The sequence below is a fragment of the Anguilla rostrata genome, chromosome 8 (genome assembly GCF_018555375.3).
Source record: "Anguilla rostrata isolate EN2019 chromosome 8, ASM1855537v3, whole genome shotgun sequence".
Lineage (NCBI taxonomy): Eukaryota > Metazoa > Chordata > Actinopteri > Anguilliformes > Anguillidae > Anguilla > Anguilla rostrata.
Genome location: NC_057940.1, coordinates 36,672,002 through 36,699,530, shown reverse-complemented (window position 1 = coordinate 36,699,530; position 27,529 = coordinate 36,672,002). Strand labels below are relative to the sequence as shown.

The window sequence follows — 27,529 nt, the reverse complement described above, 5'->3', positions numbered from 1 at the left end:
ATCTGTATTTGCTTCATCGGTTTTGGTGTGCACAGATACAAAAGGTCTTTAACACATGCAGCCAACTGTCACTAATTTTCATTTTGCACTCAATCAGCTGAGTAGACAGGCACTGAATCTGGGAGCTCACACTCTGCAGCTGGTACAGGCAGACTGCAGGCACACAGTCACCCAGAGGAATCACTCTGTCCTCAGTGAGAAAGGGACAACTGAGCTGAATGAATCCCTCCCTCTTATGGTGACCATGCAGATAATGATGTGTTCCCTTCCACACAGTCGCTCACAGGATTGGTCAGCATTTAAAAAAAAAATTTTTTTGGGGGGGGGACTTTTTTCAGGTTTATTAGACAGGAAGAATTAGGAGGCAAGGTTGGGGAGACATGTGACAAAGGTCAGCAGTCGGACTCGAACCACTGACATCGCAGCTCGCAATGAGCATGTGTAAAGCACTCTATGGGCGACGCCACTGGAGGCCCCAGGATTGGTCAGCATTGCCTATCAGACTGTAGTTTGTGCTCTTTTATTATGGTGTTAGAGGATCAGATCAGAAGCAGCAGTGGAGCCCTCTGATTGGTCAGGGTGTGTAACAGCAGCCTGTGTGATGTGTGCTGGGAGAGCTCTGGACTGAGTGACTTCACTGTGCTGGACTGCCTGCTGTTCACTGCTGATGCATGCTGTGAAATCTTGTATTAAACTCTTTTTCAAAGAATTCAAAATGCAAAGTCATTGGAAATGCATTCAACTTACATTCCTAAATAAAGGCTAGGATGCACTGAAATTAAAATGTAGCGTAATCTTTTTGAATAGAGAATCTGAATGATTCCATAATAATCCACTTTAGCTCAATATTTTCAAGCAAAGCCTCTCAATGTCTCGGGTGAGTGGCTCCCCCCTCAGCACCTGCAGTAGGTCCCAGCTGCAGCAGTGCAGTCTCTGTGCAGTCTGACTGAGGGAGGTTTTTGTACGGCTCTGTATCACTGTGTCAACGAGCTATAACTCTGCTGACAGTAATAATCTCCTGCATCTTCAGCCTGGACTCCAGTGATTTTCAGTGTAAACTGAGTCCCAGATCCACTCCCACTGAAACGATCAGGAATCCCAGACTGGCGACTTGTGGCATAATAAATCAGAAGTTTAGGAGCCTGACCAGGTTTGTGCTGGTACCAGTGGAGGGAGGTGCTCACACTCTGACTGGCTGTACAGCTGATAGAAACAGTGTCTCCCAGCTGAACTGACTGAGCTGATGGAGACTGAGTCAGAATTATATCTGCCATTGATTCTGAAAAACAAAGCATGGAAATGGATGTCAATGCACAATGATAAAAGCCGATTCATATTTGAAATCAAAACAATATTCTGGTTAATTTGACAAGATAACAATCGCAACTCTTGTAAAAACATTCATGTCTTTAAAAGTAAGAAAATAAACTGTGAACTATAACTAAAATCAAGTAAAAATATGGATCCATCTTTTTTACCCTGTGCCAGGAGTCCCAGCATCACCAGCAGTAGAAAGACTGACCTCATCATAATGCTGCCTGTGTCAGTGTCTGTGAAAGGACTGGACAGTCACTGATCAGTAGTGGGGGTCTTAAAGTGTGTGGAGCAGTGAGGCAGGACAGGTATGCAAAGCACCTTCCTCTATACAAATCCTGTCACACACAGTTAGAGGAGCTCTGATGTGTGAACAGCAGTGGGTCTGTAGAGGGCTGGGACACGTGCACTATTCACTGATGTTTTAACCCATTGTCATCCAGAGACTGGGTGCCCCGCCCAGCTGTGCGTGTTTTCCCTCTCTCTCCTGTCACCTCTCCTGATCCCCAGTGTGTGCAGGACCACGGACAGCAGCCGCAGGCCAGAGTGGATCAGCCCAGTCAAGGCCCTGGAGCTACAGCAACTATCCAACACCTGGGAGCAGCCTGTCTTCCAGGAGCGGCTCCAGCTGCAGCACATAGAGGCTCCCCACCGCCAGATAAAAGGTCCACTGCCCAGATGCTGGGGACTTCACTCTGGGACTGCTTCACTAGTGCTGTGTGATCGTCCCCACAGATGCTGACCCAAGCCTGTGTCTCCCAGCTGAGTACACACAGAGTCAAGGAATACACAGAGGTCTTATTGTTTACTTTAACGGACTGGGATCTGTCAGTGACACAAGATTGAAACTTCCACTTTCACGTCAGTCTTATTATCCCTGGTATAGAACTGGCACTGATCAAGACAAAACTCTAAATTAAGTTAAAGTGGCCATTGTATCAAGAATATTTTCTGTTTGTGTTGTGTTCAAAATTAGGTCTGAGTAAGACTAAGAAAAGTCCAAATATAAAAGGGATGAATGAATGGATGAATACCTGTATGGCTGTCCATGGCACTGAATTCCTCTGGGATTCGGCGATAGCAGGAAACTATGACGCTTTCCAAAGAGGAGGTGAACAGCGCTCCTCTGCTCATCTCGCGCTACTACACCTGTCACGGTCACATCATTTATCATTTCACCTGAATCGAAGAGCATTTGTCACAGAATGTATTTTGAAACATATTTAATATTGATGACTCGTACACCGAAACGACTTTCGTTGATAAGCTTTCATAACATCATCTTCATTGTCGTTCCACGATTCTCCAGCAGGGGACTTCCTACGGCTACACATGTCTGACGGATCAACAGTGTGCACAACAGGCAGGTTTTTGTACAGCCAGTTAATCAGACTGAATCACTGTGGTGGACTTTCGGTGGCGGGACCAAACTGGAAGTCGGCAGTAAGTGGCTATACAAATAAGCCTTTTCAACATTTTCCACAGAAATATTAGAAGATTCTGTTTTAATACATTCGTTTTACATTACGTTTCTGCGGGTTGTTTGCATTTTACATTCCACACTCTATTTTCTGCCGGCTGAATCAGTCGTTGAGCTAGAAATAAAATAAAAGATATGCATGTGAAAAGCTCAAAAGAGTACTATACATTTTCACATACAAATCCAAGTACATGCAACATTTTTTTTACAAGCGAATCGTTGATACATTTGAAAAGCTGCGTGAAGTCGTAAAGAATGGAAAAGCCAACGGTCGGCTGTGTCTCTAGAGTGAGAGGTTTTTGTACGGCGCGTGAATGAGTCTGTATCACTGTGGTACACTTTCGGTGGCGGCACGAAACTGTCAGTTGGACGTAAGTAATTCTCTTCCACATCCCTTCACTGTCGATGTTTTTGCGTTCCTTTTTTTAATATGCTGCAATTTTCCGACGTTCGATGTCGTGAATCAAAATTGTAATTCTGGAGATGCGTGAATGAAAAACAGAAATGTTAGTCAAATGATGTCAAATACTTTTTATTCTAGGACATTTTGACTTCAGGCAGTTTGTCTTTATCGTAGACCTGTTGATGTTTAGATGACCGACCTGCAATAACTTTCTATTTTGCGCTCGAGAGTAACTAAATTAAATTGCATTGGCTCCTTTGCCGTCGGCAGGATCACTCTGTACGAGCATGTATTTTATGGCACAGTCTGCAAAACGACAATCTCTTTCTCAGTAATGTAGAATAAAATAGTGTTGTCCACCTAACCCTAATGTAAAAAATTTAAATGATTTAATCAGAGTTATTTATTTTTCACACTTTAAAATGAAATTGGATCATAGCCTACTTCATACACTTTGTCGTTTGTGTTGGTTATGAAATCCGATCGTTTTATTCATTCAGGTTTTGTTTATTTTAATGTTTATTTGCGATCGCATTATTATATTAAAAATTGTGTTACATTACAGATTTGTGTTCTTATATTCTGATGTCATAACATTCTGTAGTCTACGGTATATTATGTTTATATTGTTGGTTTTTTTTAAAAAAGCGAGGAATTTCCAATGCAATGAAAATATTTGCCAAATGGGTCATTCTTTTGAAAACTTAATGTAAAAGTTTTATGAAAATTGTTTCTTGCTGTCGGAGTGCGCGTTCAGTTCATTCTGCAGGTTTTCAGCGTGAATATCATTATGTATCCATTCTTTTGCAAGACGTTCTACGTATTGTATTGGGTCTATGGTAGGCTACTGAAATAATCGACAGTTCAAGCTGCAAAAGTGGAGTAAATTGAAAGTACTGCACTAGAAGCAGTTCTGGTTGTGATGAAGAATTTTTATCATTGTTAAGTACTACCGTCACGATTTGATAATAATGGAATGCATGCAAACAGAACCTTTAATAATGTCAATGTACTTTATATTGTAAAATATAAAGCAAATGTGAATAAAGTCTTTTCAGACATTCCAAATTAGTTGTAAGTGATAACTTCTGTATGACATTTCACATCCACTGTCTGACCTCACTGTTTCTGCCATGTCTCCCAGGTGACACAGTCCCCGCCCTCACAGTCCTGCCCCCCTCCAGTGTGGAGGTGAAGCAGGGGAAGGCCACACTGGTGTGTCTGGCCAACAAGGGCTTCCCGTCAGACTGGACTCTGCGCTGGAAAGTGGACGGTACCAGTAGGAGCTCGGGCGTGGCCGGGAGCGCCGGGGTCCTGGGGAAGGACGGCCTGTACAGCTGGAGCAGCTCCCTGACTCTCAGTGCGGACGACTGGATGAAGGCGGGGTCACTGACCTGTGAGGCCACAAAGGGCTCCCAGGCTGCCCCCCCTCAGACACTGAGGAGAGCTGACTGTGCTGAGTAGGGCGGGTGCAGGCCCAGCTCACACACTCTGATCACACTGTGTTTACCCTGCTCTGCTCTCAGCCTCTCTGCTCCTTACTGCTGCACACTGAGCTGGGCCTGTGTGTGAATCCTTCCTCCAGCCTGAGCTGTCACTGCTAATGTCTCACATGTGCTCTGCTTGTGTCCTCAACAAATATGCATACCTGTCTTCTTAGTTGTGTTTGTGTGATTTTGGCAATAGCTGTTAGATAAAAATCATCAAAATAATAAAGATTCTTTGAAAAGTTATTGTTTTACTGGCTGTTTTATAAAAAATAGACTTTTGTGCTCCTGTTGTTTTTGCGCAAAATCTGTAGTGATTCCACCAAGAGGCCGCCCTCACTCTGATGAAATCACAATTATGTTCTTGCCACTGAAATACTTGTAATACTCCCAAGAATTCAAATAAAATAATAAAAATAAAACTTTAAAAATGTGTTAATTGAAAAAGTATATATATTATTTATTGGGTCAGTGGTTTAATAGATTTGTACAGTATATTTGACACAAATGTATTGAGAAACCACTAAGAAATATTACATGAGTTTTCTTTTCATGGAAAATACAATTATAATTAATTACAAAAAATTACTATATACCAATTTATAAGAGACTCAGACTGAGACCAGATGGAGGTTATGAGAGACTGTGTGTGAAATAACTGATCTGGAATCAGTTAAGGAGGGGCAGTCCCAGCTCTGGAGGCCTGCTGAGAGGAGCAGAGATGTGTGAGCGCGCTCAGTGCAGTTCTGTGCAGCAGGATGTGTGCTCTGCTCACACTAACCCCCTGGGGACGGCCCAGACACCTGGCCACAGTGTTGCTCTATTCCCAGATTGAGTCAGTCCCACTGAGGGACAGCAGAACCAGCCTGCCCCGCCCTGCATATGCAAATCTGAGTTTCACCCCCACAGCTTGCAGTTTCTCAGCCCAAAATACCCCACCACTGAGACAGCTGTTTGAGCATGAGGAGGTAGAGGGCTCATTTCCATAGTTAGCTAAGAATAGATTAGAGATTTCACATCTGAGGGAACTTGCACCCTTACTTATCTGTGCTGAAAAATAATGTGATACTTAAATTTTAAGTTTAAGTATCACAATTTAAGAAAACTTAAAATGTCTATAATCATAAATACTGTGAAATCTAAAAATTCAATTGTGCATTCAAGTGAGAAAATATTTTTTAAATGAAGATTAGCAGCCAAGAAATAATTATGCTTTCATTTTAAATGCAACAATGAATAAAGTAAAGAAGAATGCATTCTCGATTCATAAATATTCAGAAAACAGCATATTCAAAAATTTGATGATTACAATTTCTATTTGTATTTCACATTCTCCAAAGATTGTCGAAAAAATTGTATTTACTGCATTTCAAAATTTTCAGTGGCTTCAATGAATGTTTTAACCATTTAAATGTTTCCTTGTGATTTCATGGACTGAAAAATTTAATTGTATATGTTGCACTTCTCGAATGGAGAAAAATAGGTCTCCATAACTGTTACAGGTTAAAACATTATTTTGGAGTAAAATAATTGAAAAATATTATATTAGTGCTGTTCCATGTAGCACCAGGTAAGACTACACGCATTTCTTCTCCACTCAGATACTTCTGCTGTTTGATGCATCAGAGTGTTCTCTTACAGTTGGTGATCTTGACACTTGACGGGTATCTGAGGGGTTTTCTTTTGTATACACTTTTATATATTCCATCCTTCAAATTTCCAGATACACAATGCTGCATTTATTCAGCAAACACAAACAGGTTTTGATAATACTAACCCTGTACTGACCCCATGCCTGAATATAATGGATGCCTGTGCAATTGAATGCATTAAGCTCAAGCAATATCAATTCAAAATGAATGCACTGATATCTCTTGAGTTTAAAATTATCAGATTTAATAATATGGGAACTTGTTATGGAATTCTATTCATGCTGTATCATACAAAGTTGTGTTTAAATTGAATAACTAAGGAGAAAATTTGAAACTTAAAAACAAAAGATGATCGTGCCAATCAAAGAAATACTGTCGCAGAAAATAATAAATTTTGCGATTCAGTGCATCGTGGCTGAGATGTCACCAGGATCCCATCTGAACAAAAACACCTTTAATTACATAAACTCTGATGTATGTATTTAACTCAAAATACCCTTCAGACAGCAGTTCATTTGAAATCCCACTCATTCCTCCTCTAGGAGAAAGTACACATCCTCTGCTTAGGGTGAACTCCAGGTGATCATTGCTCCTTGTGAGCTGATATACGACGTGTTTCCTGTGATGCTGAGGTACAGTAGTGTGTGTGGTTCAGCAGCAGCTCTGCTATGGGTTCTGTGTATGACACAGAGTAGCTCCTCTTCAGTACAGAGAGGCATAAATTTAGGGCAGAAGCTCATTGTCGCCCCCACTGGTCCACTGGCAATATGTTCCAGATCAGTGCCTCCCCCCTCAGCACCTGCAGTAGGTCCCAGCTGCAGCAGTGCAGTCTCTGTGCAGTCTGACTGAGGGAGGTTTTTGTACAGCTCTCTAACACTGTGTGAACACCAAGCTACTACTGATGAGATGCTCACTCTGACAGTAATAATCTCCTGCGTCTTCAGCCTGGACTCCAGTGATTTTCAGCGTAAACTGAGTCCCAGATCCACTCCCACTGAAACGATCAGGAATCCCAGACTGGCGTTTTGTGGAAAGATAAATCAGAAGTTTAGGAGCCTGACCAGGTTTCTGCAGGTACCAGCTGAGACACTCACCATCACCACTGCTGTAAGTGTAAACGCTCTGACTGGCTGTACAGCTGATAGAGACAGTGTCTCCCAGCTGAACAGACCGAGCAGCTGGAGCCTGAGTCAGGACTATATCTGCCATTGATTCTGAAAAAAAAAATGGAAATGGATGTCAATGCATATTAATAATTTCAAACAATTTGTTCAATTCTGATACATTTGACTAGTCTATGATGGCAACTTTTGTGAAAAATGTTCTTTTTTTGTGAAAAGAAACAAACAAAATTGTGAACAACAAAAAAAATCTCAAGGTAAGATGGATCCATCTTTCTCACCCTGTACAAGGAGTCCCAGCGTCACCAGCAGTAGAACGCTTGACATCGCCATAATGCTGCCTGTGTCAGTATCTGTGGAAGGGCTGGACAGTCACTGATCAGTACTGGGGGTCTTAAAGTGTGTGGAGCAGTGAAGCAGGACAGGTATGCAAAGCCCCTTCCTCTAAACAAATCCTGTCCCACACAGTTAGAGGAGCTCTGATGTGTGAACAGCAGTGGGTCTGTAGAGGGCTGGGACACATACACTATTCACTGCTATTTTCATCCAGACAGCATATTTATAGTATGCATTTAGGGAATTAATTCTGAAATTAGATTGCACTTTTATAGATCCATGTCTGGTCACGGGTGACAGCATTTTGACTAATATTCCAGAAAATGTGTATTTAATAAATATCTGTGTTGTTTGTTCTGATAGACGTTTCAGTATCAGAAATAAAAAATTCTGTGACATCATGCATGCACAGGAAATTATTCAAATGTCGTATATCCTTGTCAAACGAATATGTACTAAAACACTGTTACAGTGAGATTTTCCTCTTGTCATTATGAGCTGGTCCTTCCTCATATTTAACACTATAGTTTTCAGATGATTATAATGAGATTCTTTATGTTATCAGAGGGAATACTGTGCTAAGTGTAGAAGGGAACTCTCTACTTCACTCTCTACTGCTATGTTCTCCAGTGTAGCAGTGGAACGCCCATTATTGTTTTTCGCTGATTTATTTTTCTTTCTTTTTTCTGTCTGAGATTACATTTATTGAGTTATGCCTTCCATCTTCCATGCCCATTTTATCAACGTCCTCCATCACTTTGTGAGAGCACAGAGAAACTGCATATCCCATAATGCACAATCTCCCAGCAACCACTTGTTTTCCCCCACTGCAGATCACTCACATGTGCAGGGAGAGAGTATAAGATCCTGTTCAGCTAATATAGACAGACTACTCTGTTGTGAGCCTGCTTCAAACTGCACCAGTCAGGTCTAAATGTAATACCAGCCTGGGTTTTTTTTCACAAAGCAGGGTTACTGAGTTAGCTGTATAATTGTTTTGAGTAAACCCCGGAACAGCTCTTTTTACTTCAGTCCATGTGCCGTATTTTGGATGGTACCGGGTTTTACTCAGTGCACTTATCCAGCTAACTCAGTAATCCTGCTTTATGAAACAGGGCCCTGTAGTTTCCTCTCCCTCATTATACTGTAGTACTTTTAGATCAGAAGCAAAACAGCACTCTCTGTCTCCGCCCTTGGTCACACAGTGTAATGGCAGCTTGTGCCATGTATGGAGGTTCAACCCAAAGTGGTGTGCTCTACAGCCATAGAATGCTGATTACTTGAAAATTTGGAAGGAATCACAAGGTCAATCCTGCATTACTTATTCAAATTTGGCCATAATTATACTTAAATGAGTCTTCAGTAAGCATGAAAAATCCTCCTATTGTAAATCATGACGATACTTATGAACAATGCTTTTGCTCACACCTACATCCATGCAAATGAATGAGCGAGATTTCCTATGATGTATCAGTTTTTCACAACCGAGGGTGAAAGTGAAGACACTGCAGAAGATGGAGCTGAGTTTGGAGTTTGGGAAAGAGCAGGAGGAACACTGCTGGGGGGTGTGAGAGCCACTCTGATCACTGAATGCCCTGTAGCCGGTAGCTCATTGGAATTCGGTATTAATTTCCAAAGACGCTGTGCAACTACAGGAAAGGAATTATCCTAGAATTTTTCTGGGTCTCATCATCGAAATTAAGGGAATATTGACCAATGTCCAAAAAATCTGTTTAGATCCCTAATTATAATTTACCCCTGGAAAAACCTCAAATACGTACAAACTTTACATTCAAGATATTTCACTTGTGTGTGTTGAGTCTCACCTTTGGTCCAGGAAATGTAATTGAATTTCAATTCACCACTCTAGTCTTTTGTTAAATTGGTGCATCTTTTCCTTTTGTTTACTAAGTACTGATATCTCAAGTGTATAAGTGCCAGTATCTTAAGTGTATTCATTCAATGAAAAGTTTATGCTAATATAATTAAAACGGATCTTAAAAGGAAGGTTTTGGATATGCTCACATTTGGAGAAATTGTGTTATATATTTAAAAATTAGCGTTATTAATGCAAGAAACAGCTCAGAATTTGAGCAGAGCCCTTCAGTGTCACAGATCCATGCCTCCCCCCTCAGCACCTGCAGAAGGTCCCAGCTGCAGCATTGCAGTCTCTGTGCAGTCTGACTGAGGGAGGTTCTTGTATGGCTCTCTAACACTGTGTGAACGGGAAGTGCTCGCTCTGCTTGCAGTAATAATCTCCTGCATCTTCCGCTTTTACGCCAGTGATTTTCAGTGTGAACAGAGTCCCAGATCCACTCCCACTGAAACGATCAGGAATCCCAGACTGACGAGTTGTGGCATGATAAATCAGAAGTTTAGGAGCCTGACCAAGTTTCTGCTGGTACCAGTGGAGGTAGTTGCCACTGTAAACGCTCTGACTGGCTGTACAGCTGATAGAGACAGTGTTTCCCAGCTGAGCAGACTGAGCTGCTGGATCCTGAGTCATAACTACATCTGCCATTGATTCTGAAAAATAAAACATGGAAATGGATGTCAATGCACGTTACTATTCAAACAATTTGCTGAAATCTGTTTATTTGGACTAGGCTATAATGTCAACTTTTGTGAAAACATTTTTTTTGTGAAAAGAAAACAATGATAATGTGATCTATAACCAGGATCCATCGTTCTCACCCTGTACAAGGAGTCCCAGCGTCACCAGCAGTAAATAGATCGACATCATAATAATGCTGCCTGTGTCAGTGCCTGTGTAAGGACTGGACAGTCACTGATCAGTACTGGGCATTTTAATGTGTGTGGAGCGGTGAGGCAGGACAGGTATGCAAAGCCCCTTCCTCTATACAAATCCTGTCACACACAGTTAGAGCAGCTCTGATGTGTGAACAGCAGTGGGTCTGTAGAGGGCTGGGACACGTGCACTATTCACTGTTGTTTTTACACAGTCAAACACTAAAATGACGATATTATTGTTTCTGACATTGTTCTGTATGCTTTCATGGCAGGTTCATTACAAGAGTTTTCGGAAAGTCAATAACATCCATCAGGTACAGGGAATTATTCATTTACAGAATATCCATATATATCTAATGAAAAGTGAAATACTGTAAATTGTCAATGTTCCCTGTTTTCATGCAACAGACCTTCTTTCTCAGTATTTAGTGCAGTGGTATTTTTACAACATGCAATGAAGATGCTTTCTTTTTCATTATTCAAATGCCAGCACAAACCTTGAAATACGCATTCTACATTTTAAATAAAGATTTATTATCATTTCTGTCCCAAACAGTAATTCCTCCATGAAATCTGGAGAGCACAGAAAACCCTGCTCATTCCCATGTGCAGCCAGCAGCCTCTAATTTTGATTTTGCTCACAGCCAGCTGAGCAGCACAGCCACTGAATCTGGGAGCTCACATTGTGCAGCTGGTACAGACAGACTGCAGGCAAACAGTCAACCAGAGGATTCACTTTGTCCTCAGTGAGAAAGGGACGACTGAGCTGAATGAATCCCTCCCTCTTATGGTGACCATACAGATAATGATGTGTTCCCTTCTACACAGCGGCTCACAGGATTGGTCAGCAGTGCCTATCAGGCTGTAGTTTATGCTCTTTTATTATGGTGTTAGAGGATCAGATCAGAAGCAGCAGTGGAGCTCTGATTGGTCAGAGTGTGTAACAGCAGCGTGTGTGATGTGTGCTGGGAGAGCTCTGGACTGAGTGACTCCACTGTGCTGGACTGCCTGCTGTTCACTGCTGCTGGGTTCTGTGACATCTTGTGTTAAACTCTTTTACAATGAATTCTAAATGCAAAGTCATTGGAAATTTATCCAAATAAAGGCTAGGATGCACTGAAATTAAAATTTAGTGTGATCTTTTTGAATAGGGAGTCTGAATGATTTTATAATAATCCACTGTAGCTCAATGTTTTCGAGCAAAGCCCCTCAATGTCTCGGGTGAGTGGCTCCCCCCTCAGCACCTGCAGTAGGTCCCAGCTGCAGCAGTGGAGTCTCTGTGCAGTCTGACTGAGGGAGGTTTTTGTACGGCTCTATATCACTGTGTGAACACACCACCACTGTGGTAACTCTGACAGTAATAATCTCCTGCATCTTCAGCCTGGACTCCAGTGATTTTCAGTGTAAACTGAGTCCCAGATCCACTCCCACTGAAACGATCAGGTATCCCAGTCTCGCGTTTTGTGGCAAGATAAATCAGAAGTTTAGGAGCCTGACCAGGTTTCTGCAGGTACCAGCCGAGTCTGTCACCATGGCTGTCAGTGTAAACGCTCTGACTGGCTGTACAGCTGATAGAGACAGTGCTTCCCTGCTGAACAGATTGAGCTGATGGAGACTGAGTCACAACTACATCTGCCATTGATTCTGAAAAACAAAACATGGAAATGGTTGTCATAGCACGTTAAAATTCTCAAACACAGACATTGAACATTAATGACAAATGCTGTGAACACAGATGCTTTGTCAAACAATGAGAAAGAAAATATAGCATGACCAAAATTTAAAATGGATCCGTCAATCTCACCCTGAGCTCCCATCATCACCAGCAGTAAAAAGACCGACATCATCATACTGCTGCCTGTGTCAGTGTCTGTGAAAGGGCTGGACAGTCACTGATCAGTACTGGGGGTCTTAAAGTGTGTGGAGCGGTGAGGCAGGACAGGTATGCAAAGCCTCTTCCTCTATACAAATCCTGTCACACACAGTTAGAGTAGCTCTGATGTGTGAACAGCAGTAGGTCTATAGAGGGCTGGGACACATGCTCTGTTCACTGCTATTTTTACACATTGTGATGCAGGGACTGGGTGCCCCGTCCAGCTGTGCTTGTTTTCTCTCTCTCTCCTGTTACCTCTCCCGATTCCCAGTGTACAGGGGGAGAGAACATCCTGTGCAGGTCTAAGTGTAATACCAGCCTGGGTTTTTTCACGAAGCAGGGTTACTGAGTTAGCTGGGTAACTGTGCTGAGTAAAACCCTGAACAGCTCTTTTTACTTCAGTCCATGTGCCATATGTTGGATGGTTCTGGGTTTTACTCAGTGCACTTATCCAGCTAACTCAGTAATCCTGCTTTATGAAACAGGGCCCTGTAGTTTCCTCTCCCTCATTATACTGTAGTGCTTTTATACCAGACGAAAAACAGTGTTCTCTATCTCCTCTCTGTGGTCACACAGTGTAATGGCAGCTTGTGCCATGTATAGAAGCTCAACCCATAGTGGTGTCACCTACAGCCAAACAACACAGATTTATTGAAAATTTGGAAGGGAGCACAGGGTCAGTCCTGCATTACTTATTCAAATTTGGCCCAAATTGTACTTAAAATAGTTTTCAATACGCATGAAAATTCCTCCTCTTGTAAATCATGACGATACTTAAGAACAATGCATTTTCTCACTCCTACATCCATGCAAACGAAGGAGAGAAATATCCAGAAGTGTGTCATTGCTGTTCCACAACCAAGGGTGAAAGCGGAGTTAATGGGGAAAATGGATCTGAGTTTGGAGTTTTGGAAAGAGGAGGAGGAACACTGCTGGAGGGCGTGAGAGCATTCCTCCCCCTCAGAGTTCTTTATCAACAGAAATCATATCTGGCTTAAGCTGCAGAGAAGCGGATAAACATCCACAGGACTTCAAAATGGCCACACTTGGTGTCATACTGGTAGGCTTTGAGGGTCAGAGGAATATTTAGCTCATCCATAAAAACTATCGCAATTAACTGACCTAACAGCCTTCCTCCAGCCCACAAAAAAGGCTGGCCAATGTAAAAGAAGAACATGCCATAGAGAAAATAACTCGCTTTGTTAGATTAGAAAATGAACAGTTTGACAGGAAATGGTAATTTGGTGAACACCTGAATGATTTACTGCTGAACTGCAAAATTTCTGTGCATCCATGAAAAATACCAACCCCCCACCCTCCCAATCTGTGCTCTGTAGGCTTTAGCTAATTTAGCTACTTGATATGTGCTATTAATATCAAATTATCTTGTGCAACTTCGGGGAAATAATTGTCTGAGAAGGCATCAGGGTCTCGTCATCAATATTAAAGCAACATTGACTAATGTGAAAAAAAACATTTTTTAGATACATAATTATAATTTACCCCTGGAAAAAACCTCAAATATGTACACACTTTACATTCAAGATATTTCATTTGTGCGTGTTGAGTCCCACTTCTGGCCCAGTGAACATATTTGAATTTCAATTCTCAATTTCAGTCTTTTGTTGAATCTGTGCATCTTCTCCTTGTGTTTACAACGTGGTGAAAAGGTCCCCCTTCCTTTTTATGTTTCAGAAGAGATTAAACAAATTTATTCTCACAAATTCCTGTTTCAAGTGTATTCTTTCAATTAAAAGTTTTTGTATGTACTCACATTGACATTGAGAGAAATTGTATTAGATATTAGAATACGAGAGTAATTATTGCACAAAACAGCTCAGCATTTTTGAGCAAAGCCCCTCATTGTCCCGGATCAGTGCCTCCCCCCTCAGCACCTGCAGTAGGTCCCAGCTGCAGCAGTGCAGTCTCTGTGCAGTCTGACTGAGGGAGGTTTTTGTACGGCTCTGTATCACTGTGTGAGCGGGTAGCTATTGTACTGCTGACAGTAATAATCTCCTGCATCTTCAGCCTGGACTCCTGTGATTTTAAGTGTAAACTGAGTCCCAGATCCACTCCCACTGAAACGATCAGGAATCCCAGACTGGCGACTTGTGGCAAGATAAATCAGAAGTTTAGGAGCCTGACCAGGTTTCTGCTGGTACCAGCTGAGGAAGTGGTAGGAGCCACTGGTAACACTCTGACTGGCTGTACAGCTGATAGAGACAGTGTCTCCCAGCTGAACAGACCGAGCTGCTGGAGACTGAGTCAGAACTATATCTGCCATTGATCCTGAAAAAAAAAACATTGGAATGGATGTCAATGTACATTATCCAATGCAGAAAATATTGGTAATTAACAAGCAATAATGTGGTAATTTTGAGAAGACAACAATGACAACTCTTGTAAAAACATTTATGTTTTGAAAATTAAGCAATGTCAATGTGAACAACAATCAAAAATCCAAAGTTAAAATGGATGCATCTTTTTCACCTTGTACAAAGAGTCCCAGCATCACCAGCAGTAAAATGTTTGACCTCATCATAATGCTGCCTGTGTCAGTGTCTGTGAAAGGACTGGACAGTCACTGATCAGTATTGGGGGTCTTAAAGTGTGTGGAGCAGTGAGGCAGGACATGTATGCAAAGCCCCTTCCTTTATACAAATCCTGTCACACACAGTTAGAGGAGCTCTGATGTGTGAACAGCAGTGGGCCTGTAGAGGGCTGGGACATGTTGACTATTCATCGCTAATTTTAGCTGTTGTGATGCCCCACCCAGCTGTGCTTGCTTTTCTCTAGGATATACAATTTATGCGTTAGAAAGTGAGACTTCTTAACACAGACTGAGTTGAAATTACACAAAACGTGTTCTGAATTAGACATGCGTCTAATTCAGACATCAGTCTCTTGCTGTTTCATAGGTATGAGGAATGCTGCCCCACCAAGGCATAATTAGGGGGGATGGCATAGCAGTCATCCCAATATATGAACAGCTATCTGAGAAATGGCACACATACAGGTTCCCGCTTTCCAGCATGAATGAGTGCAAACTTAGCTAAACCTAGACTAACCCTGCATTTATATTATTAATAAAATTAAATTAAATAAATACTCCACAGTGGAGTATTCAATACCCCTAAAGAGTAGTTAAGTTAAATGCATACTTTTTTAGATTCCATAAAATGATAAAATCTAATTGTTTTCATAAAACTCAACTAGATTCTAGAATAAGTTGTCCTTCTTCCCAGGTGTTTGTGCAAAACATGTTTGTGAATTTTTATCATAGGAATGTGAAAATATCAGAAGGCAAAATACCCCAAAATAGCGATTCAATTCAATACATGCCACTTTTAAAAATTCAATAAAATAATGAAATCAAATTGTTTTCTGCTAAATCCAGTATTTTCTTGAAGAAGACCTTCCCAGGAATTTTTGCAATGGATTCTGTGCATTTTTACTGATGGAATTTCGAATTATATGATGGCAAAATCCTACAAAATGGCCATTCAATTAAAGACATGCAACTATTAAAAATTAAATGAAATGACTAAAACAAACTGTTCTCTGCAAACTCAATTACATTCTTGAAAAAAAGCCTTCCCAGGTATTTATGCCATAGACGTGCATACAGTACTTAACTAGACAGGAAAGCAGGCCTTCAGCTTGTCTAAGCGTGTGAAGTCCCTGGAGTAAGTCTGTACTGCACGTGTTGAGAACAAAACGTTGGCTCTCCCATTAGGTAAATGGTAAATGGACTGCATTTATATAGCGCTTTTATCCAAAGCGCTTTACAATTGATGCCTCTCATTCGCCAGAGCAGTTAGGGGTTAGGTGTCTTGCTCAAAGACACTTCGACACGCCCAGGGCGGGGTTTGAACCAGAATATTGAATATTAGGTGAATCAGGAATATCAGACTATTGAAGGTAACATAAAACATCAGATGCAGCCATACAGGCCCAAGCCATCACACTGTCTCCGCCATGCTTAACAGAAGAAGTAGTATGTCGAGAGTCCAGAGCAATTCCACTCTTTCTCCACACTTTCACCTTTCCATCACTCTGGTCAAGGTTTATGTTTGTCTCATCTACTAATCAGGCTTATCTTTTTTTTTTTGTTTTTTTTTGTTTTTTTCTTTTGTTGCAAATTCCAATCTCTCCTTTCTGTCCTTGTTGCTGATGAGAGGTTTACATCTAGAAGTGTAGCCTTTGTAATTTGCCTATGTTTTTTCACACTGTCCTGTGATACTTTCACTACTAATGTATAGAGATCACCAGCAATTATTTTAGGATTTAGCCACAACTTTTTCACCACTTACTCATTTCTTCAATGGATGGCCTGAATGCTGGTCACTCCTAAGTCCTCCAGGATTCATTGCTATCAAGTTAGTTTAAAAAGAAGCCATTTGTCCTAATGCTTATGTTGACTTAGAAAAAGAGTACTTGAATGGCATTGTAGTAATATAGTTCAATATTAGTAAAACACATATGAAATCAATGCACATTCTGAATTTAGCATCATGGTCGATTGCTTTGAAATACAAATTTGATTACTACAGATGGAAATAACTGCTACTCAACTGTCCCAATACATTTGCATGAAACTGAAGTGGATCCCAAACATGATAGTGGCAGAGGTTTCCTAACAAGTTCATACCTCAATTGAAATCAGAATGCGTAAGCTGCTGTATACTAAAGATGTATTTACAGTAGTCCACTGTATTACAACTATAGTATGTGTAACAATGTATTGTTATTATGTATGTAAGGGATGCAAGGGAATGAAACTGATTAGTTAAACCCACAATGGTAAAATCAGGGAAAATGTCGCGAAGATATATAACTAATAAAATAAATACTTTAGGCCACGCTGGACGCTCCGTATCAACAAAACAAAGCTAAAAAAAACTACAGTACAGTAACCTACGTGTTTTGACATGTGTTGCCTTGCTGTTGAAATAAAAATAAATGCATTATAAATACAGTGGAGTATAAAATCTACGCACGGGACATTTCAGTGTTTATGAATCATGGAAACTTGGAGCTGGCCACTTGCTGACTCAACTTTGCAAATCGAAAGTTGTTTTTACAACAGCGACGAAACAAAATAGAGGACTTAAGTTTCGTTTTCCAAATTCCACACGTGATAAGAGGGACGGACAACAACATGGGCTGTGCAGCGAAGCCTATAAAAGTGCTCGGGCTGAAAAGTAGACTACATCCTGGAAATTTCAGCAGTTTCGAAAGCTTACATCTTACGAACAGAAGAGGTACATAATGAACGCAGGTGCGTATGTTGATAGCAATTCTTCAGTTAGCTTGACGAATATTGTTCGAAATTGTAGATGTACCGCCTATAGATCCAGTAAAGAGAATAAAGTGACTTACATTGCTATGTCTAAATATGTACTAATTTAAATATTACTAATCCAGATTGGACTCCCACGCTGTGGCGTGATACTTTCGACGAAATGTTGGAAGAAGAATTAGAATACAGTGACAGGTGGTTTTTTCAGTTCAACTACAGACTACAAGAGAATCTCTCTGAAGAGGAGAGGAGGAGGGGATGGAAGATCTACTGCCATTGTGCCTACGGAAAGTACGTATTCAGCTGTCTTTTCGTGAGAAAACAATGTTCTACAAACTGCGACTGTCATTAACCATTTTCGTTGTATGTATAAACAGGAGGCAAAAAACAAACAATGAAACAAATATATAAATAACGTCCCTATGAGTGAGGGATCTTATTAAAATATTCTATGTGTGTATATATATATATATATATATATATATATATATATATATATATATATATAGATATATTGAAAGTCTAGTCTTTTGTTGACTTAACCTTAATTTTGTGGCAATTCAGACATTTATGTGTTAGACATTGTATTGTGAGGGAGGGGAAGTGTGAAGATCAGACGCGACCAAACAGGGGATCTACAAGTTACCGAAGGGCACTCCAGTAACCAGTAAGTTTCGTGAGAGACGAAATAAGGGGGTGCTATACTCTTAAGGGACGTATCCCAAATAATTATTAATAAACCCCTAAAAGGGTAACTGAGGAAGGAGTATAAAAAAATAAAGGAACAGGGAAACGAGAAACAAAGAACAAACGACTTCAAACCGAAGCTGAGAACAAGAAAATGTCTTTTCACAAACAAACAGAAGACGTTCTGAGGCCAACTAAAACCAGGGGGAAAACTGGTTAGTAAGAAGCGGAAAGATTTGTGCCCCGAAGGTGACACAATCACCCCTAAAAACCGCCAACCTCAGAATCGGGACAAATACCGTCCTAATACCTTTCTCCCCAAAAAAACCAAAACTGAAGTCTGAATTCCTTGTAATTCCTTGGTTCTTAAAATACTTGTACCTTGCTCAGAAAAGAGCCAGGGAACTGGCTAGAGCAAAACACGTTACACTGAAACACCGTTTCACTGCCTACTGACGCTTTAAATACCCAGCCACAGGTGTGGCTGGTAATCAGCGGAAGATGTGAGCAGCCAACAGGTGAAACAGATCACCGTGGTAATCCTGCAGGAATGCAAGGAATGTTAGGGCGGGAACAATCATCCCACAGGAACCAAAAATAACGATTAGCCGAGCGGCTAACCTGCGAGCTCGAAACTAATCGTCCCCAAACACCAAAATAACGATTAGCCGAGTGGCTAATCTGAATGCTAACAACTGAGCCGGTGCAGGCACGGAAAAATGATCTACCCTGCACAGAAACCGTGACATGTATGTGTGTCCCCTGACTCCTGCATTGGTAGTGTATTTCCTTAGTCCTTAATCAGGGGTAGACTGCTAGAGATGCTTCTAGAGAGGTTTCTGGATTTATTCTTTCCTGGCTTGATTTAACTGCTTGATTGATTATTACGAGACTAAGGCTGAATATTCAGTCTGAATGGTGCCATGCTGCACATCCCAAGCTCATAGTCATCTGTATTCAATAGCCTAATGAATCTAATTGTTGAGTTCAATATCATCTGTATTCAATAGCCTAATGAATCTAATTGTTGAGTTCATTATATTGTTGCTCGTTGTAGTTACCTCCAAAAAAAGCCATTTTTGGTCAGTCACGCAAATATTGCGCTGTTACTTTTGTCAGCAAATCAATGATGGGGCACTGCCACCATGTGGTGTATGTATGTTTTGTATGTTTTCAGTAGATTAATGGAAACACAACAAAATAAAAAAGACTGAACAATCGTCTTCTTGGCCTCTTATCTCAGATTTAGGTGTGGTACCTGTTCCAAAGATTGGCCATCGGCCCGGGTTACTCTTCTCTTCCACTACCGCCTGCGCAGCGAGGCAGCCCGGGGGACGGTGATCATGCGACCCTTCAGACAGGCGTGCCGGGGCTGCAGTGGGAACTTTGAGCTCCCAGGGTTCTCCACGGAGGAAGTAGAGAAGGTCCTGCTCAAGCTGATTGGCAAGATCAAGAAGAACTGCTACGGTGAAGAGGAAGAGGACAACAGCGATTCCTGCTCCCCTGAGAAAGTGCGGACGAAGCCGCATGAGAGTTCGCTGTGTGAGGCCTGTAGTCAGGGGATCTGCTGTGTGGAAGACTAGTTTCCACAGAGCCTAGTCTAGGAACTGGGAAAGGAAACATGATTACCTCAGGAGCCCCAGCAGGCAACATGAGTTGCTCAACTGGTTACCTGAGACAAATAATTCAAAATTGTTTTTTTTTTTTTTTTTTACGATGACAGAAAAAATGCACTTTACGCAATATATATTTAACCAACGTAATATGGAAGAAAATATTTTGTCTAATAATATGTTTGGAACCATATATATATATATATATATATATATATATACATATGTGGAGGTGTAGCAGGGCGGTATGGTAATGGCTCTGGGCGGAGATAATGGGGGAAGAAATGAGATAATCAGCGTTAACCATAATCTGCCTGCAGTGCCATCGCAGTCTCTGAGAGGAAACTCACATGAGAGAGAGAGACAGAGAGAGAGAGATGGCGTGAGGGCTAGGAGCTGTTTTCAGGGCTGATTAATGAAAACTCATGTGCATCTCACAACTCTTTGGAGTGATATTGTGTATACGCGTTAGTGTACTTTTTATCTTTTTTAATGGTACTTTTGATATGATATTTTTTAATACTAATGATCTAAATTATTGTTGAAATGCTTGAGGCTCATAAAAATGTTGCCAGAATTGTTTATTTGTTGAGATAATTGCTTTTAATAAAAAGCTTTTGTCTTATTTTGAGAAATGTTTGTCATTTGTGAGAAACAATGCTTTACGCAATTTAAGGTCTTTGAGAAAAATTCAAGTTATCTTCCTTATGTTGCTGTTAATACAAAACTTTCTCATATTATTTTCTATGTAAAATGACTGGATAAATACATTTTAATGTCAACTTGTAGTGTTACTAGCTGGCTGAGAATTCATTTAAAACACAAGGACGTTAAGTACTTTCTTGTCAAATAAAAAACAAAAAATGTATTATGGAAGTTTGGTGTTTCAGCGCTGAGCACCTCAGTGTCCCGGGTCAGTGCCTCCCCCCTCAGAACCTGCAGTCGGTCCCAGCTGCAGCAGTGCAGTCTCTGTGCAGTCTGTCTGAGGGAGGTTTTTGTACGGCTCTGTATCACTGTGTGAACACAGGATCACTGTGGTAACTCTTACAGTAATAATCTCCTGCATCTTCAGCCTGGACTCTAGTGATTTTCAGTGTAAACTGAGTCCCAGATCCACTCCCACTGAAACGATCAGGAATCCCAGACTCGCGACTAGTGGCATCATAAATCAGAAGTTTAGGAGCCTGACCAGGTTTCTGTAGGTACCAGTTTAGACGAGTGCCCACACTCTGACTGGCTGTACAGCTGATAGAGACAGTCTCTCCCAACTGAACAGACCGAGCTGCTGGATCCTGAGTCAGCACTTTATCTGCTTTTGATTCTGAAACACAAAACATGGAAATGGATGTCAATGCATATTAATATTTTCAAACAATGTGCTCAATTCTGGTACATTTGACTATATTATGATGGCAACTTGTGTGAAAAAAGGTTTCTTGCGAAAAGAGACAAACAGAAATGTGAACTACAACAAAAATCTCAAGGTAAAATGGATCCATCTTTCTCACCCTGTACAAGGAGTCCCAGCATCACCAGCAGTAGAACGTTTGACATCATCATAATGCTGCCTGTGTCAGTGTCTGTGAAAGGACTGGACAGTCACTGATCTGTACTGGGGGTCTTAAAGTGTGTGCAGCACTGTGCTGGACTGCCTGCTGTTCACTGCTGCTGGGTTCTGTGACATCTTGTGTTAAACTATTTTACAAAGAATTCAAAATACATAATCATTGGAAATTCATCAAAATTACATTCTAGGATGCACTGAAATGAAAATGTAGTGTAATCTTTTTGAATAGAGAATCTGAATGATTTCATAATAATTCACTGTAGCTCAATGTTTTCGAGCAGACCTCTCAATGTCTCGGGTGAGAAGCTCCCCCCTCAGCACCTGCAGTAGGTCCCAGCTGCAGCAGTGCAGTCTCTGTGCAGTCTGACTGAGGCAGGTTTTTGTACGGCTCTGTATCACTGTGTTGGCAAGCTGTTCTGATCCTGAGTCAGAACTATATCTGCCATTGATTCTGAAAAACAAAACATTGAAATGGATGTCAATACACGTTACTATTCAAACAATTTGCTGAAATCTGTTTATTTGGACTAGTCTATCATGTCAACTTTTGTGAAAAGAAAACAATGATAATGTGATCTATAACCAATATCTGAAGTTAATGTGGATCCATCATTCTCACCCTGTACAAGGAGTCCCAGCGTCACCAGCAGTAAAACGTTTGACATCATCATAATGCTGCCTGTGTCAGTGTCTGTGAAAGGACTGGACAGTCACTGATCTGTACTGGGGGTCTTAAAGTGTGTGCAGCACTGTGCTGGACTGCCTGCTGTTCACTGCTGCTGGATTCTGTGACATCTTGTGTTAAACTATTTTACAAAGAATTCAAAATACATAATCATTGGAAATTCATCAAAATTACATTCTAGGATGCACTGAAATGAAAATGTAGTGTAATCTTTTTGAATAGAGAATCTGAATGATTTCATAATAATCCACTGTAGCTCATTGTTTTCGAGCAGACCTCTCAAAGTCTTGGGTGAGTAGCTCCCCCCTCAGCACCTGCAGTAGGTCCCAGCTGCAGCAGTGCAGCCTCTGTGCAGTCTGACTGAGGGAGGTTTTTGTACGGCTCTGTATCACTGTGTGAATATATATTTACTGTTGATGTAGTGGAAACCCTGACAGTAATAATCTCCTGCATCTTCAGCCTGGACTCCAGTGATTTTCAGTGTAAACTGAGTCCCAGATCCACTCCCACTGAAACGATCAGGAATCCCAGACTGGCGACTTGTGGCAGCATAAATCAGAAGTTTAGGAGCCTGACCAGGTTTCTGCAGGTACCAGCTGAGCGAGCTGCCCACACTCTGACTGACTGTACAGCTGACAGAGACAGTCTCTCCCAGCTGAAGACCCTGAACTGATGGAGACTGAGTCAGAATTATATCTGCCATTGATTCTGAAAAAAAAAGCATGGAAATGGATGTCAATGCACAATGATAAATGGCGATTAATATTTGAAATCAAAACAATATTCTGCTTAATTTGACAAGATAACAATCGCAACTCTTGTAAAAACATTCATGTCTTTAAAAGTAAGAAAAGAAACTGTGAACTATAACTAAAATCAAGTAAAAATATGGATCCATCTTTTTTACCCTGTACAAGGAGTCCCAGCATCACCAGCAGTAGAAAGTTTGACATCATAATGCTGTCTGTGTCAGTGTCTGTGAAAGGACTGGACAGTCACTGATCAGTACTGGGGGTCTTAAAGTGTGTGGAGCAGTGAGGCAGGACAGGTATGCAAAGCCCCTTCCTCTATACAAATCCTGTCACACACAGTTAGAGGGGCTCTGATGTGTGAACAGCAGTGGATCTATAGAGGGCTGGAACACGTGCACTACTCACTGTTGTTTTTACCCAGTTAAACATTTAATGTCAATATTACTGTTTCTGACATTGTACTGTATGATATTAATAAATATATAACAGGTGAAGACAGGCTGATCATGAGATATGATTGTAAAATATGTGTTGAATAATTTCACATGTTGTATGCTCTGATGACAGGTTCTTTACATGAGTTCAGAAAGTCATAGACATCAGTCAAGCAAAATAATAATTCTGTTGTACTACAGTTATATCAAATGAATTAAAATGAAATGCTGTAGTATTGTGAATGTTTCCTGATTTCAATGAACAGACCTTCTTTCTCAGTAATGAATGCAATTGTCCAACTGCAATCACACACGCATGTGCAATTGTTATATGTAAATAGATCCATAGCTTACTAATATGTGAGTTTGTGATGTAAGCCTATTCATGCTGTTTTATGCAAAGTTAAATTTTTCAAGGTAATAACCGTTTAGAAAAAAATGGATGAAAGGATATATTTTATATATTCATTGGTTTTTTGACACAACTACACCATTTTTAGAAACATGACTATCAAGCCAATAAAAACAATTATTTCACAGAATTATGCATAACTGACACTTAGGTTCCTTCCAGGACAGCTGAGATGTCAGCTGAATCCCATCTGAACAGAAACACCTTCAGTTACATAAATTATCGTGTATGTGTTAAATACATACTCATAATACATTTCTGGAGGCAATTCATTTGACACCCCACTCATTCCCCCTCTGGGAGAACGTACACATCCTCTGCATTTGGCAGAACTCAAAAGCAATATGGTGATCATTGCTGCTAGTGATGTGTTTCCTGTGATGTTGTGGTACAGAAGTGTGTGTGTTCCAGCAGTAGCTCTGCTATAGGTTCTGTATGTGACACAGAGCAGCTCCTCTTCAGCACAGAGAGGTGTGCATTCAGGACTGAAGCTCATTGTCGCCCCCTACTGCCCTGTTGTAAATACTGGTGTTCTAGAACAGTGTCTCCCCCGCTCAGCACCTGCAGTAGGTCCCAGCTGCAGGAGTGCAGTCTCTGTGCAGTCTGACTGAGGGAGGTTTTTGTACGGCTCTGTATCACTGTGTGAATATAACTTTACTGTTGATGTAGTGGTAACTCTGACAGTAATAATCTCCTGCGTCTTCAGCCTGGACTCCAGTGATTTTCAGTGTGAACTGAGTCCCAGATCCACTTCCACTGAACCGATGGTACCAGTGGAGGTAGTGGTTGGAGCCAATTGTAAACGCTCTGACTGATTGTACAGCTGGTAGAGACAGTGTTTCCCAGCTGAACAGACCGAGCTGCTGGATCCTGAGTCAGAACTACATCTGCCATTGATTCTGAAAAACAAAGCATGGAGATGATGTCAATGTACAATAATGAATGTAGATAAATATTGGAAATCAACATGCAATATTCAGGTTACTTTGACATGGTAACAATGGCAACACAAGTAAAAACATTTATGTCTTGAGAAGAAAGCAAATAAACTGTGAACTATATTGACTAATATGCCAGAAAATGTGTATTTAACAAATATCTGTGTTGTTTGTTCTGATAGACGTTTCAGTATCAGAAATAAAAAATTCTGTGACATCATGCATGCACAGGAAATGATTCAAATGTTGTATATCCTTGTCAAACGAATGTGTACTAAAACACTGTTACAGTGAGATTTTACTCTTGTCATTATGAGCCGGTCCTTACTCATATTTAACACTATAGTTCTCAGATGATTATAAGATTCTTTGGCCAATGTAAAAGAAGAACATGCCATGGAGAAAATAACTCGCTTTGTTAGATTAGAAAATGAACAGTTTGACAGGAAATGGTAATTTGGTGAACACGTGCATGATTTACTGCTGAACTGCAAAATTTCTGTGCATCCAGGAAAAATACCAACCCCCACCCTCCCAATCTGTGCTCTGTAGGCTTTAGCTAATTTAGCTACTTGATATGTGGTATTAATATCTAATTATCTTGTGCAACTTCGGGGAAATAATTGTCTAAGAATGCATCAGGGTCTCGTCATCAATATTAAAGTAACATTGACTAATGTGGAAAAAACCCTTATTTAGATCCATAATTATAATTTACCCCTGGAAAAAACCCAAATATGTACACACTTTACATTCAAGATATTTCATTTGTGCGTGTTGAGTCCCACCTCTGGCCCAGTGAACATATTTGAATTTCAATTCTCAATTTCAGTCTTTTGTTAAATCTGTGCATCTTCTCCTTGTGTTTACAACGTGGTGAAAAGGTCCCCCTTCCTTTTTATGTTTCAGAAGAGATTAAACAAATTTATTCTCACAAATTCCTATGTCTCAAGTGTATTCTTTCAATAAAAAGTTTTTGTATTTACTCACATTGACATTGAGAGAAATTGTATTAGATATTAGAATATGAGAGTAATTATTGCAAAAAACAGCTCAGCATTTTGCTCAGCCCCTCATTGCCCCGGTTCAGTGCCTCCCCCCTCCCTCAGCACCTGCAGTTGGTCCCAGCTGCAGCAGTGCAGTCTCTGTGCAGTCTAACTGAGGGAGGTTTTTGTATGGCTCTGTATCACTGTGTGAGCGGGTAGCTGTTGTACTGCTGACAGTAATAATCTCCTGCATCTTCTGCCTGGACTCCAGCGATTTTCAGTGTGAACTGAGTCCCAGATCCACTCCCACTGAAACGATCAGGAATCCCAGACTGGCGTCTCGTGGAAAAATAAATCAGAGGTTTAGGAGCCTGACCAGGTTTCTGCTGGTACCAGCTGAGCAAGCTGCCCACACTCTGACTGGCTGTACAGCTGATAGAGACAGTGTCTCCCAGCTGGACAGACTGAGCTGATGGAGACTGAGTCAGAATTATATCTGCCATTGATTCTGAAAAAAAAAACATGGAAATGGATGTCAATGCACAATGATAAATGCCAATTAATATTTGAAATCTAAACAATATTCTGGTTAATTTGACAAGATAACAATCGCAACTCTTGTAAAAACATTCAGGTCTTTAAAAGTAAGAAGAGAAACTGTGAACTATAACTAAAATCAAGTAAAAATATGGATCCATCTTTCTTACCCTGTACCAGGAGTCCCAGCATCACCAGCAGTAGAAAGTTTAACATCATCATAATGCTGCCTGTGTCAGTGTCTGTGAAAGGACTGGATAGTCACTGATCAGTACTGGGGGTCTTAAAGTGTGTGGAGCAGTGAGGCAGGACAGGTATGCAAAGGCCCTTCCTCTATACAAATCCTGTCACACACAGTTAGAGGAGCTCCAATGTGTGAACAGCAGTGGGTCTGTAGAGGGCTGGGTCACGTGCACTATTCACTGCTGTTTTAACCCATTGTCATCCAGAGACTGGGTGCCCCGCCCAGCTGTGCTTGTTTTCTCTCTCTCTCCTGTCACCTCTCCTGATCCCCAGTGTGTGCAGGACCATGGACAGCAGCCGCAGGCCAGAGTGGATCAGCCCAGTCAAGGCCCTGGAGCTACAGCAACTATCCAACACCTGGGAGCAGCCTGTCTTCCAGGAGCGGCTCCAGCTGCAGCACATAGAGGCTCCCCACCGCCAGATAAAAGGTCCACTGCCCAGATCCTGGGGACTTCACTCTGGGACTGCTTCACTAGTGCTGTGTGATCGTCCCCACAGATGCTGACCCAAGCCTGTGAGACAAGCCCAGCTGAGCACACACAGAGTCAAGGAATACACAGAGGTCTTATTGTTTACTTTAACGGACTGGGATCTGTCAGTAACACAACATTGAAACTCCCACTTTTATATCAGTGTTATTATCCCTGGAGTACAAACAGCACTGATCAAGGCAAAACTCTAAATTAAGTTAAAGTGGCCATTGTATCAAGAATGTTTTCTGTTTAAGTTGTGTTCAAAATGAGGTCTGAGTAAGACTAAGAAACGTACAAATTATAAAAGGTTGAATTAATACCTGTATGGCTGTCCATGGCACTAAATTCCTCTGGGATTCGACGATTTCAGGAAACTATGACCCTTTCTAAAGAGGAGGTGAACAGCGCTCCACTGCTCATCTCGCGCTACTACACCTGTCACCGTCACTTCATTTATCATTTCACCTGAATCGAAGAACATTT

The 27,529-nt window shown here is 41.1% G+C and overlaps 1 protein-coding gene, 1 long non-coding RNA gene and 3 gene segments (V, D, J or C); 3 read left to right on the top strand and 2 right to left on the bottom strand.

Moving 5' to 3' along the window:
- The window catches only part of LOC135261595 (Ig kappa chain V region Mem5-like), a 79,603-nt gene extending 74,673 nt beyond the window's left edge, over nt 1-4,930 (top strand). Inside the window, 2 exon segments of the V gene segment in view lie at nt 2,698-2,757; nt 4,342-4,930. Coding sequence covers nt 2,698-2,757; nt 4,342-4,661 — 380 coding nt within the window.
- Nucleotides 4,931-17,566: 12,636 nt separating this feature from the next.
- On the top strand, nt 17,567-20,644 carry LOC135261601 (receptor-transporting protein 3-like). Its single transcript, XM_064348082.1, has 3 exons — nt 17,567-17,698; nt 17,845-18,010; nt 19,650-20,644. Exons 1-3 carry the CDS (start codon nt 17,689-17,691, stop codon nt 19,987-19,989), a joined length of 516 nt encoding a protein of 171 aa, XP_064204152.1. The 5' UTR covers nt 17,567-17,688; the 3' UTR covers nt 19,990-20,644.
- A 1,132-nt stretch (nt 20,645-21,776) lies between these two features.
- Nucleotides 21,777-27,529, bottom strand: part of LOC135261616 (uncharacterized) — a 15,661-nt gene continuing 9,908 nt past the window's right edge. Inside the window, exon 2 of the long non-coding RNA XR_010331997.1 lies at nt 21,777-22,037. This is a non-coding gene — a long non-coding RNA (uncharacterized LOC135261616). The remainder of the gene's footprint in view (nt 22,038-27,529) is intronic.
- LOC135261611 (Ig kappa chain V region Mem5-like) lies at nt 25,184-26,600 on the bottom strand. The segment is given in 2 exon segments: nt 25,184-26,301; nt 26,501-26,600. Coding segments are annotated over 2 exon segments (360 nt in total).
- LOC135260274 (Ig kappa-b4 chain C region-like) overlaps nt 26,860-27,529 on the top strand; it is a 5,551-nt gene continuing 4,881 nt past the window's right edge. The window contains 1 exon segment of the C gene segment in view: nt 26,860-27,001. Within this exon segment, the coding sequence occupies nt 26,860-27,001 (142 nt within the window).